This window comes from Ascidiella aspersa, chromosome 1 (assembly GCF_963924565.1).
Source record: "Ascidiella aspersa chromosome 1, kaAscAspe10.2, whole genome shotgun sequence".
NCBI classification, from domain to species: Eukaryota; Metazoa; Chordata; class Ascidiacea; order Phlebobranchia; family Ascidiidae; genus Ascidiella; species Ascidiella aspersa.
This window is the reverse complement of record NC_139447.1, coordinates 27,635,211-27,649,047: the sequence shown is the minus strand read 5'-3', so window position 1 is coordinate 27,649,047 and position 13,837 is coordinate 27,635,211. Positions and strand designations below refer to the sequence as shown.

The window sequence follows — 13,837 nt, the reverse complement described above, 5'->3', positions numbered from 1 at the left end:
AAAAAAGAAGATATCTCCTCAACCTAAAGCACGTTAAAGACGACAATGACTTCAAAGGGTCGCAATATACTTTGGCTTTCATGTCTGAGTCAAAATCAGTCAATGATGTCGGATTGGCGAAATATATTTCTCTATTAATAACAAGAACTTATAAATGACTGATTTTGACTGAGACAAGAAAGTCTAAAGTATATAAGTCTACATTTCATTCTATTTTTCCACGGAAATACAACTTAAAAAAACATTTGAGTCCATTAGTTTGAAACTTAAAGCAGTTTAAGATGCTTCGGAACCTATACGTAGTGTATACTTTGAAGGATAAAATAACTTTCAACGCAGTTACCGAGTAAAATCCCTTTCCACAAGCAACGGGCGTTGAGGTTCCTTCTAGTGGACAGTAATAACCAGACGTGCAATCAGAACAATCAAACTCAGACTGCGAGTTGAGGTTGCCATTGAATTTTCCACTGCAAAAATAAAACAAAGAAAAAAAGTCAAACTAAGGGCCAATTTAAAATACATATTTCTAATTTCTATACAATAAGATTTTCCTCAAAAAGAAAAATCCACTAGTTAGTTATTGAAATGCCTGTTAGAATTTGATATTGCACTTACATAGTAACATAAGACCACGAGGTTAATAGCGTCTACCCGAATATTTGCGATTTTTTGCGGCAATCCAATTACACGGCGACACAATTTTGGGTAACCGCCAATGGGTTGAGAAACCATGGTCTAGTCCAGTGGTTCTCAACCTTTTCTAGCTTGCGGCACCCATACAAGATTTTTCCGTAGGTAACCACTAGAATATCACAATAAACAGAACTGGAACAACACACATCAACTCTGCACAACGTATGAAGTTTCACTTGGATTTATTCCACTCTAATCTTACACAAAAAGTTGGAAGTGCTAAGCAAAAACCAGATATCTAAAGATTCTCAAATTTCGCTCCGCAACCCTGGGCATTAGAAATGCCACCCCAGGGTGGCCGCGGCACTTTTGGAACCACTAGTCTAGTCGATTATTATTCATGGTGGCAGACTTGTAAATAGCTAAAGCCAAACGAACTTACGGTGGGCAAGGTTCAGGGTCGCTGGACGCTTCTCCGCAGTAAAAACCAGCAATACAGTTGGCGCAATCTTCCTCTCGAACATTGCCCGTCGCGTTGGTAAACGATCCAGCCAAGCAGGGATTTTGAGTTGCGAACTCGGTGCCTGCGCGTTTTGTATTTCGGGATTATTCACAGAACGGTTAATTGCAACAAAATTTAGCTTAAAAACAAATCTATTTTTCAGTTAGTTCTATTGACGAAGTTGTCATTCTTTGTAACTGCAAGACCATGTTGGCATTCGAAACAAAATTCAATCAAAAAAATTAATTTGAAACAAACGCCTAATACCTGTTCAAAACACTCGTATCGACATTATCGCTTACTGTCACCTAACTTTAATTCTTGTCGATTAAGTTCTTCAACAAACCTGGCGGACAGTAGTATCCCGCCGGACAGGGCCCCTGGGGTTCGCTGCTGCCGTTCACGCAGTAATAACCCTTGGGGCATTCCCAGCATTCGTCCAGGTAAGCCAGGTTGGTCTTGTTTGAGTAGGAGCCGGCCGGGCAAGGCCACTGGGTCGGGGATTGGGTTTCGTTCTTGCAGTAGTAGCCGGGAGCACAGGGTTCAGGTGCGAGGTTCGTTCCTCCGGTTCCTTTGGCACGCAAGGTATTTGTAAGATTGGTAAAATGCGGAAATATAGTGGATTTGGGAAATATGCAGTAGCCACAGTGGATGAGGATAGGGCAGATCGTGGGTATACAAGTTGCTTTGGCCAAGCCGCAAAACACAGATCGTTTTACAATTTTATATTCCGTACTTAAAGTACTTGAATTAATTTAACAAGATCTTAGGACAAAGCTCTGTGTTTTGGCTTAGCTAACATACCTGTCTGATCAAAAATAGGCAATCGCAAGTAGTATAGCTACAACGGCAACAAAATGATTTTTAACAGGCTAAAAGTTTAAATCTAGGTTTAACACTAGGTTTAACACAGTATAGAATACGAGACTGCATGACCTAACAAATATATAAAGCCTTTAACACAAGCACATTCAATAATCACATAAAAGAACGTTTAGTTGTGTGAGTAAAGTCAACACTTTGCAATACAATTTACAAAACACATGCCCGTGCGAGTATTGCAAAACACATATAACGCCCAAAGCAAACATTATTTCGGTGTAATTTTCGGTGGTACACAATACAATTAACACTTACCAGCTAAACAGGCAAACCTCTCCGGGCAGATATCGCACTCGCTTGCGGCGGTGAGGTTAAACTGGTCGGTGTATCTGCCAGCTGGACACGGGTTCGCGGTAGCCAAGAAAGACCCAAGGGGACAGAAGTGTCTAGAGAAAATGAAAATGCCAGTCGACGTTTTGAGGCCTTCGGAAACAAAAGCAACATCCGTCTAATGATAGATAGACTCTTTTAGAAGTAGAGGATTCAACACACTTCGTAGAAAAAGTTCCTCGAAGGTTTATATATTAACACGCTTTTCCTAAGAAAATTCTAGGCGTTTACTCAACCACAGCAAAGGTTGTTACTATACGCAGCTCTTTCGTAATATTGCAAACCTTGTGTGACGATAATAGGTATTCGCCAGGCAATCCAAAATTTGTGGGTTTTTATGATTTTATGAATAGAACTTTAATGCGACGTTTCGCACTGCATTATTTGGAAAGTTTAACAATTAATTTTGCGATTACGTGTAAAATACGTTAATTTTATGTAAATTAACTGTGATTTGTTTATTATTTAAATGTGATTAGCTTTTTTGATTGAATTTTGTTTATCGCGTTCAACAAGTATTAACGTTGCTAAAAGTATTGCAGAGGTGAAAACGTTCAAAACAAAAGCTGGGTTAATTTTGTCATAAGCAGAACGGGCACAAGCGAGTGGTAAAAGCATACGGAAGGGGAAACAAACCATTATACGTCAAAAACCACTGTTTCACGCAAAATAACGTACCCAGGTTCGCATGGCTTGTCGGGCTGCGTGAGTCCAGTGGTGGTGCACACCTGGCCAGCCGTGCATGATTGACAGCTGGCCACGTCAACCTGCCTGGCATCGGGCTGATACGTTCCCGCCTCGCAAGGAATGGGGTTGGCCGTGCCCTCGCCACAGTAGTAACCGGCCGGGCAGTCAGCGCAAGTGTCTTGGGCTGCAAAAAAGGTTTAATAAAAATTAATTTACAAACTTGGCTCTATCCACAGACTGGTCTTGGCTAGATTGAATCCTTTTGAGGCTCTGAGAATTGAAAACTTGGTGCCTCATATATGCGTAATGAAAAATCTTAACACGCATTAGCCTAATAACGTGATTGCATTTAAAATAAAATCAATTTGTCTTATTTTCGATATATGCTTGCTATCACTTATAAAAACTATAACACTATTATTCGAAAATTAAATATTAATAAACAAAAATAAAACTTAAAACCGCGGTTATTCGATTAAAGCCGTTGACAAGTCAATATTCGTAAGATTAAATTTCCTTACTTCTAGCGCCTTCTTCTGCCGAGTAAGTTCCGTTCGGACAAGGAGTCGGTGGATTAGAATCGCTCAATCTTCCCGTCTGTTCTTCACAGAAGTGGCCTGCTATACAGGGTGTGTCGCTTTTGGAAGAACCTGTAAAGTGTTACAAGTGCCGTTAATTATGAGCTTTCGCGGTGATACCCAAATATAAGGTATATATAACAGTTTGCTATCATTAACTCAAAATAATTTTTACCTTTTGGAAATCACACGGAAAGCAACAGTGTTTCAAACAGGTGTGCAACAAATTTAATAAGCAAATTTCATTTTAATTAGTTTTAAAGAGGAAATTTTGACATTTATTTGTTTTAGCACTATAACATTAAAAAGAAAAACTAGTTTAGCCAAACACAAAAAACATATATTAAGCCCAACGGTTACCTCTATTATGGTTGGTATCGCATCTTGTTTTTGTAATCAGTATTGTGCCATAAAACGCAACAAAAGCCCTGCTTATCAGGTTAATAATAGCTGCAGACATTCTTTGTTTCAAAAAACAAAAACTTGGACCTAACCGGAAAATGTATTTTAAAGTGCGTCAGTTGTATATCAAAAATGCAGTTGTTCGTGTGTCAAGCTGCACACTAAAAGGAGAATCCAAGCAGTTCTACGATATTTTTTAAGATTTTTTTCAACCACGCTCTTTACTATACCAACGGACCCAACGCTGCTGCCTTAAATAAAAAAAAAACGCTCCTACCAGGTGGACAAGATCTCCCAGCGGGGCAAGGCCAGCACGCGGACGAGTTCGCTTGGCCAATGTTGGGGTTGTATGTTCCGGGTGGACAGGGGTTCTCTGACGCCGTCTCTGTTTTCTCCATGCAGTATGCGCCTCGTGGACACAGGTTGGCCACGCCGGGATAGCCTTCGGTATGCTCGCCGCAAAAGAATCCTAGAAAGAAAAAGGCGTATTGTGTCCCCGGTGTTCGGATTATGATGAGCAGTTCGCATTCGTGGACGCTTCACATAAATAGGGGAGTACACGCAAGTATCCGTATAATAAGGCCAACTAGTTTCGGTAATATCCTTTCCCACTTCGCAAGGTATAATATTATGAACATGCCGTATACGTTGGTCAGTAATACTTTAGCGGGGCTATAGAGCACAGTATATGGTTGTATTCTATAGCGCAGTAAGGCAATGTATGGCAATTCAAGTAAGGCAAGCGCTCAAAAAGAAGACGCCGAAATAAAAACCGCATGATTAATGAAACTTACTAAAAAAATCTTACATCCTACATTACGTTATTAATACAGCTAATAAAAACAAATTAGTAATCATACAGAACGAAGTTGCAATAAAACCTCTCGTTATTATCCACTGAAACTGAGATAAATCTAAAGTTAAACAAGATATGTCCCGAAAATAAATTTTCGGCCCATATAACTATAGTTTGCAGACTTGAAATACCGCAGTGGCTGCAGTATACAAAATAACTTTGTAAACTGTCAAATCTTATAACGTTGCTAACCTGGTGGGCAGTCCAAGCAGTCGGTGCTTTGGTTGAGACCAGCCTTGGGCCCGTATGTCCCAGCAGGACATGGTGTGGCTGAAGACGTAGCTGTATCGCAGTAGTAACCTGGAAATAGGTTAGGTAACTAATATTTTGTTAGATAAAGCACGAGTTTTACCTTTCGCGTACAGTGCGCGATAACGTTACTAGCACGCTTACTAATTGGTTTTAATATATCTAAACAACTATTTTAACAAAACAAAGCTATTAAACAGAATAGTGTTCTTGAAGCTTGAATCTTTTTTCGATGTATAGATATTCTTGTTTGACGAAATTGAAATGCTGCTGATGCGATTTGAAACTTTTCTTAAATTGAATTGCATTTCCTGTTATCTGAATATGTTGAGCTCTTTATTCGGCTTATGCGATCTTGCTTTATTGATATGTAGACGTGTTTCAATTTCAGTTTTACTATTCGAGTTCTGTACTTTTGTAAAGCAATTCAATCGTTGGGTTTAGGTTATATTTTCTGAATGTATCAAGACAAATAATGACCCTCATTGTTCCATCACAAGTACACAATGGCAAGTTTTTCTATTCAATAAAAAAGTGAAACGACTGAAAGAATTCTAAAAATACGAAGTTTTTATTATATCGATACAAACTCTTGGACTTAAATCGTACCTAATGGACAGATGCCCGACAAGGGTTGTTTTGAGGAGCTGGCTATATCACAAATGTAGCCGGGATCACAATCTTCACAAATAATTGCGGCGGCGAGCGAATACGTTCCTTGAAAGCAGAAGTAAATGCACACTTAACCATTAGGGAGCTTTACACTACAAATATAATAAATTTAGTAACACAAAAGCAGTTTTTAAATCTATGCGGTTTAAACATAGGGGCGTCCGATAATACTAGATTGGAGCCGATACTCCATACCGGTGTGATAGCGGTTCTGATCCAGTACAAATTAATATAGGCAGTTTAGTCATGGCTTGCGATTTAACGAGGTAACTTTCGAAGAAAAAACAAGTTACCAACTGAACACTAAACTTCCTAACGCTAATGCAACTTTCCAATTTGACAACACGTATACCTTTGATAATTCAAATTATATCAACCGCCTATATGAGAGCAATGGCGTAATTATCGTACCGTACGGAGATATATTCGTATCCGTTATCGGTTTAGCACTAAACACCGTACATCGGACACCCCATGTACATTGTAGGCGTCAATCGTTAACAAGACAAATTATAAATGCGTAACCGAATATTTCGCACGGTTTAAAAAAGCAAAGCGGTTCCATACCGGCTAGACAGGCCACAGGCAGCGTGGCGCTATCCGCGCACTGGTAGCCGGCCGGGCATTCCGTACAGTGGGTTTGTCGTATAAGGCTGTAGAAGCCATCCAGGCAGTCGGTTGCATTGGTGGGCGTCGGACACTCTTTGCCGGCAGGACAGTCTGTGCAACTCTGGTAAAACGAACGTTAACGTGTAGCCACACAATAGAGTCAGATATAGCGTGCTTAGGAAAGACTGAAACATAGCTTCTCGGTAACTTGGCTGTTCTTGGTTATTCGAGCATTTAAATACAGTGGCATTATTCGTTATATGGCTGTAATGAAAATAAAGAGAAAAACAATATTCATGCGTAATAAACCAATAGTATAAAAAAATCCTAATATTATAAATTACTATTTTTTAAATGGTTAAAAAAAGACATTTCTAAAAAGTTATATCTAAATATAAATAAATATTATTAAAAACAAATAATATAGGTTCGACATATAAAAATAAGGAGATATTATAAAAAATATAATAGGTATGGCTAAAGATAACATGTTCTTAAACGGCAAGTAAACAAATGTACATAAGTTCAATGGACCAACATTCAGTATAAAGCATCTTACGTTCGGCAGTGTGTACGCTAAACGCTATGTTTTCCAAATATTTTATTTATTTTTTCAATGGCTAAGTAACTGGATGTTCGAGCTCAAAAGCCACGCAAAAACCAAAAACCCACTGCCGAATCCGCTTCCGAATAAGTTCCAGCCGGGCAGCGTATCACATAAGTGGCGAACGGCACGGGGCAAGCGTAGCCTGGCTCGCACGCGGTACATTCCGTTTGTCCACCGCTGCTGTACGTTCCCGGCAAACAAGCCGTTTTGCCGCCGTCGTCGGCGTCTGGGGTCGGGCAGGCGTACCCGGGGGCGCACTTGGAACAAGACTGCCAAGTAAAATGGTAAACGGAGATTATGTATCACAATGAGCAAATTGCGATAAAATCACGTAACAAGTTGAATCTTGTATACCAATGCTTCTTAAACTTTTTTTAGGTTTGTTGACCCCTAGCAAATATCGCAAGATTTCATTCACCCTTGTCTCATGATATGATAAAACTATCTCGTCTATATATAACAGCACAAAATGACTTCGGTTGTTTTGCAAGCTATCATCCATTTCTGCGGCGGTTCACCCTTATTAACCCCTTTCGGTTGGTTCACCCCTTCAAATATTTTATTCACCCTGGGGTGAACCATTCACCGAATTAAGAAACACCGTTCTATACTATGTTGGAAAAATGATTAGAACCGTTAATCTGTGACGGATGTTATTTACAATAAACGAAAAAGTTCAAAAATATTAACATAATTAACGCTTACCCCTTAAATTTTAACCTACCCGTTGGCATAAAAGCTGCTAAATACCGAAGACGAATTTACTACAAATGTCATTAAAAAGAGTCTCATTATGTATTAAAAAGTACATGCATTCAAATCAGTTCAAGTTGACTTAAGCAATGTTATTTTACCGTTTGTCCCGATCCAGAATAGGTGCCGTTTCCACATTCGATGGTCTGGTTACTGTTGGTGAAAGGGCAAGCGAAACCAGCGCTGCAAGATTTGCAGATCTTCTCACCGGCCACGGAGTACGTGCCCTGTGAGGAAAAATATTGACAACATTAAACTCAACCAACAATCACACGACAATGTATCCTTGCTGCAAAACACTGCTCATTACCGAGCTCGAGACTTGCAACTTACAAGGAAAAATCCTGTAAATTCCCGATTAAACCAACAAACACGCGACAATGCAGTCTTGCTGGAAAACACTCCTTAATACCGAGCCCGACACTTGTAACTTACAGCTAAGCAGTACTCGTTTGAACTTCCATCCGCGGTTTGACAGGCCTGTCCGGCAGGACAAATTGTGCACTCGTCCTGGCCACCAAACGAAAAATATCCGTCAGAACAGGGCGTGGACGCCGACGATGTGGTGGATTGACAGGCAACTCCGGCGGGGCAAGGCGTGCATGACGACTGGTTGCCGGTCGAATACGTACCTGACGAAAAAACAAAACCTGTTTTGTAACAGTAGCTTTCTGAATATTCGATTGCTATAAGTGTAGATAAGTGTAGAGTAAGAATGTGCGAAGCACTAAGCTATGCGAATACGAATAACGTTTGTAATTTAAATTTTATATTATTTTTGTTAGTTTGGAGTCGAGTTGTTTATTGTTCTTTTTGTTTTCATCGTTGCAGCAGAATTCGACACAGCATCTTCCCCATGATTTACCAAAATACATCATGAGGTGGATTAAAACGTGTTGTCAATCTGGACATCAGCAAGCACACTACACTCTACTAAATGCTGCAGCTTCTACTTTTACCAGCATGCTGAAATCTCATAACGCGTTTCCCATTTAGTTCCTCGACTCCTTGACAAGCATTTAAGGTATATGACTCACCGTTTTGGCACTGAATGACGACTGCTTGATGAGTGTAGGGACAGGCAAAGCCAGGATCACATCCTGTACAAACCGATTCCCCGAGTAGAGAGTACGTTCCAGACTCGCAAGGTGTCGCGACGCTCTGCAGCCAAGCCATTGGTAAATTAATCACAATAAAACAACACATTTACTTAAAAAATTAAATAAAAGCATCCCCTAATGAGAATAGGTCGTTGGCTTATCACTCAGGTAAAGGGCCTGGTCAAATTAATTACAAAAACACAGCATCTTGTACAAAAACATAGCATCTCGAAAAAAGCTGAGTGAAAAACTCCGCCCGGTGTTCCGAAAAAGCAAGGGAAAAGGCATTCAGCGCATATCGTCGGTTAAAGTGATTGATCTAAGAGATAACAATGCCAGGAACGATGCGCTTGATTCACTTAACAGGAAAAAAACATATATCGATTATTAGTAAAAGAAACTTAAGAGTTTTACCCTAGTTTTAAGATAGCGGGCCTTTACTTATTTTCTTTGCTCTCGGTATTGACACTAGATAGCAAATTGCTTTTCGAATTCATCCTGTACGCTGGCAAGTAAGTAAACAAAGTGCATTGATGTTTGCTCGAAAGTAGTTTCGAACTATTGACGTTAACTGATAAATCTTACCCCGTTACAGCTGACGCCTTGCGGGCACGAAATGCATTGCGACGATCCTGGTGGAGCGTAGGTTCCGTTGCCACATGAGAAAGGCAGGTCTCTGAAACGAAACGGGAATAAAACACTGTATGCCACAGTATTGAGTCACTTGCCTGTATACCACTGTTTTGAGTTATTCGTCGCACTGTGTTAAAGTTGGTTAAATTCGAGTTGAAAAATGTTTTGATGGTTCGCTTTCTTTGAATGAAATGGCCACGTTAAATAGGAGGGCTGTTCCCGACCAAAAAAGTTTTTTTAAGAGGTGATATGGTTGCTAGTTGTGGGACGGTTGTGTTAATGTCAAAACAATGCTATTATCCACCGTTCACGTTAGGCTTTAAAATTATTTGACAATACGATTACATGGGGCCTCTGATCGTTAAACTATTTGTACCCAACGAAGTTTAAATACTGGTGGCAAACAATCAAGGATCGACCTGCATTTAACAACAAATATTTTTAGCGGCATAATTGTTTTTATTAGAACATAAACTATTGGTTATTATTCACGTGAAAAACACCAAGTTGGCTTACTGGGCATCCTGGCAGATCATGCCCGCGGGGCAAGGCAGGCACGATGTTTGACCGGTCATTCCTTCCGTGGTTGAGCCATAGGCGCACTTAAGTGGAGCAGATGATGGGGACGCACAAGCATAACCTTTAAGTGTGCAAAAATGTTGTTAGTATTTAAGTTAAAGCTATTGAAAAGGTACGTAAGGGATGCAGAATAAACAACCCTAGTAATTCCCTGTCGATTAATATACTTAACGAAATGAACAAATCCGACCCAGTAGCGCACAAGTAATTACAATGGACGTGTTCATTTTTCTCTTGCTAACACCTTTTACGGGCTTATCACGTTGTTTGCCCCTTTACGAATGCGACGAAGGAATTTTCGTGCTTTGTGTATTTTACTGGCCACAGCAAAAGGTTACGGTGGGCCCCTGTGTTGACCACTTAACCGACCTGTGGATTTCGCAAGCTCCATTTTCAAGTTGTATGGCCTCGCGTTTAAATGCCTTGGACAGAAACCAAATTATTTATACATTTGCGTGTGCAAACGCAGCCTGGCAATCGCTAAACTGGAAAGGCAAGTTTTTATTTTTGTTTTACACAATTTTCTGTATTGACCGACCTGTATCATATATGCGACAATTATTTTAACACTGTATGTTGCCTTTAGGCGCATTCACACAGTTTCAGCGTGGCAGCCTGTTCGTTTTTACCATCACAAATCAAAGACCAAAAATTTGCACATTTATTCTGATAAAACTACACACGTAAACGGCTTGACATAACAAATCTTTTCCTCAAACCCTAGCGAGCTGTTAGGTTTGCCTGGTCAATATGTACAATTGCCGCAAAATACATGTTAATGCAGAAAGAAGTCCTTACCAACAGGACACGGATAGCACGTTCCATTCCCGGCTGCACTAAACTCGCCGATTGTACAGTTTGCGGGGTCGACTGCCGGGTTTGCGCAAGAGGAGCCAGCTGGACACTCCCGACAGGCAGAGTCACCCTGAATTAGTAAACACGCACGATAAATGAATATCTTATTGAAATACAGCAAGCAAAAGAAATACATTTGTTAATGGTTGGAGGTTGTAGTAAGACGTAATAAGAATATCAAAGCCCATACAGAAGTAGGTATCATTTTTCAACATATTGAAAATGAATAAAGACCTATTCCAAACGTTAATAAGGATACCTACTTCTGCATGGGCCGCTCTTCCCATATATTTGTATTTTTACAGAAGGGGCGGTTAATTAATTATTTTTTACAGCAAATGATAAACATAAAATGTGGTAGCGTGCTGGTTTTAAAAAATGATCTTAATTACACACATAATGACGTCATACAGTATAAGTTTGACACTCTTGGTCTCTGACTGATTGGCCACTCCTGGTCTGCTGCTTAGCCCGATTGATTGCAGTAAGAAATAAAGTAACAAATAAAATAGTTACCACTTTGGAGTAAAAACCCTCTCCACAATTGTTGGGAGCCACTGAAGGATCACTGCAGCTTTGTCCAGCGGGGCAATCAAGACATGAATCTTTTTCAGAACCAAGGGAGTACGTTCCTGCTTCACACGCTTTAACGTTTATTAGATCCGGGCAGTAACTGCCTGCAGGACAGCTTGAACACATGATCTGAACAATATTTCACAGCACAGTGAATTTTAAAACTTGACTTCTAAGAATTTTTTAACATTTTTTTTTTCCAGATTTGTATTCTTTTAATGAACCCATACGTAAAATATAGCCTTAATATTATGATTAATTTAATTGAAGGCTGGCTTATCTTCATAATTTAATTAAATGGTTATATACCCCGTAAGTCATGTTTATTCTGCGTAAGAAAGTAATTATCTGAAAAAAAAAACAATTGCCTTTTTACACAATTTTTCAACATTTCGCTTTATATGCATATAAATATACTGTATAGCAAGACAATAATTTTCTTGACGACTTAAACAGTCTAAGGCAGGGGCGGGCAACTTCTCCGGTTGGCGGGCCAGATATGGGAAAATGGAGTACTTGGCGGGCCGGATTAAGTACTGCCAAATCGTGCATGTTTTGTCGCATAATGGCGGCTAATGTTGTACCACACTTTCATTGCACATTAAACATACTGATTACTTCCCGACTTGAAGGATAAACTACGTGCAGAACTTAGTAAACCGAAAATCAGTTTGTTTGAAATTTTATGTTATAAGATAACAATATTTCGCTACTAAAAGCATCATAAGTATAATGATTTTAGTAGCGAAATTTGGCAAAATGTGGCCGCGGGCCACAATATCAATTAAGGCCGGAAACTGTCTGCGGGCCGCTCGAAATCCCGTCGCGGGCCGGACCCGGCCCGCGGGCCGTATGTTGCCCGCCCCTGGTCTAAGGTGAGGTTGGCTTTTCAAGACGTTTTATTGAGAGTTGGCTTAAGATGTTTTAATAGCCTTCGTTTAATGCAAGGGAACTTTTGTCATGTCGTGGACCCCTTTTCCTGCTATTTAAAACTAAATTAACCCCTTGATATGTTATTAAATATGTTATTAAAACAACATATGTTAGCGGTAGGGACATAGAGCACATACGTAATAATAAAAAGCTCTACCAGTCAAAAGTTTTGTCTAGCCTGCGACAAAGACCTACAATTTATAAGATTTTAAAATTAGTACTTCTCATAATTTGCGCTAACATGCATATGTTTTTTGCAAACTGCTTCAAAATTTTACCGCAAATAAAATGTGCGTTTATTAGGTATTTGTTTTTTGGTATTTGTTTTTTTAATTGGAATCAGTGCTACGCAAATTATTTTTACACAAGATATTGATATTTATAAAATTACTTTTGACAGCTCCGCTACCCTTCCCCCATTGATCTACATTGCGCGCAGTACTATGTATGGGGCATGGGCTGGTTAAGCTTAACGACATGTCCACGAAAATCGGGGGAAATGGACGATCATTTCCTAATAAAATATTTAAAGGAAAATAAAACTATTTTTTGCAGTAATAATAGAAACACTGGCGTCAACCAATTAACATAAAGATTTGTCACACAAATACCAATTCCCCCCCTTGAAACTGCCAAATTTTTCCCAAGTGGGGATTCTTCTCGGTTGAGAATCTCTGGCTAAGTTCATTATGTTTTACATAAGGCAAGGTGCCGCTCTTCAATGAATATCATATCCCAATATAAATGCGTTTCATTACACGAATTATTTTCTACGCTGACTGCTTAACGGCACGTTGCACAACGAACGCCCAATACTTGAATACAAGCAATTACCGCTCCATCTGTGCTATATTCCCCATCATTGCACGCGACAGGTGATGCTGTAGGGTCGGAACACTGCGATCCAGCGGGACAAGTTAAACAAAACCTGGCGCCTGTCGTTCCATTTGTGTGGGTTCCTGCAAAACAACATATAGAGCACCAAACTTTCAAAGAACTTCATTATTTCTAATAAAAACTTATTGCTAAGTCAGAAAATATCCTTTTAAAAAATTAAAATAATTTAGTAAACTGTAGTTTAGTAATACCGTTACTGCAGCTCGTACAAATCCCATGCCCAATATTAGAGTAAGACCCTGAAGGACAATTTATCGGAGGAGCGCCTCCAGTACATTGTGAGCCAGCCGGGCACTGTGTACACGTTGATGACCCCGCGGTGCTGTACGATCCCGTAAGGCAAGGCTAAAACAAAATGTCAAATTAGATACTTTGTGAAGAAATGTACTCAGTTTATTCAAAATAATACACGATGTACACTTTCTAAGTTTTGAATACGTCATCAGATAAATCCAAGACGATTTAAAACTGTTAACTTCTAGTACACTATGTAAACTTTAAACATGC

General features: G+C 39.6%; 1 protein-coding gene across 3 annotated transcripts in view; it reads right to left on the bottom strand.

Annotated features, from left to right (window-relative positions):
* LOC146169227 (uncharacterized) overlaps positions 1-13,837 on the bottom strand; it is a 112,733-nt gene that overhangs the window by 86,473 nt on the left and 12,423 nt on the right. For all 3 annotated transcript variants that reach the window (XM_083383276.1, XM_083383277.1, XM_083383278.1), the window contains 20 exons: positions 13,522-13,675; positions 13,268-13,392; positions 11,444-11,629; positions 10,871-10,997; positions 10,010-10,133; positions 9,446-9,536; positions 8,798-8,921; positions 8,196-8,392; positions 7,862-7,987; positions 7,073-7,276; positions 6,359-6,521; positions 5,729-5,836; positions 5,063-5,170; positions 4,292-4,483; positions 3,556-3,684; positions 3,026-3,218; positions 2,273-2,403; positions 1,482-1,706; positions 1,076-1,217; positions 344-467 (listed from right to left, as the gene is read on the bottom strand). In XM_083383276.1, coding sequence (XP_083239402.1) covers positions 344-467; positions 1,076-1,217; positions 1,482-1,706; positions 2,273-2,403; positions 3,026-3,218; positions 3,556-3,684; positions 4,292-4,483; positions 5,063-5,170; positions 5,729-5,836; positions 6,359-6,521; positions 7,073-7,276; positions 7,862-7,987; positions 8,196-8,392; positions 8,798-8,921; positions 9,446-9,536; positions 10,010-10,133; positions 10,871-10,997; positions 11,444-11,629; positions 13,268-13,392; positions 13,522-13,675 — 2,973 coding nt within the window. The remainder of the gene's footprint in view (positions 1-343; positions 468-1,075; positions 1,218-1,481; positions 1,707-2,272; positions 2,404-3,025; positions 3,219-3,555; positions 3,685-4,291; positions 4,484-5,062; positions 5,171-5,728; positions 5,837-6,358; positions 6,522-7,072; positions 7,277-7,861; positions 7,988-8,195; positions 8,393-8,797; positions 8,922-9,445; positions 9,537-10,009; positions 10,134-10,870; positions 10,998-11,443; positions 11,630-13,267; positions 13,393-13,521; positions 13,676-13,837) is intronic.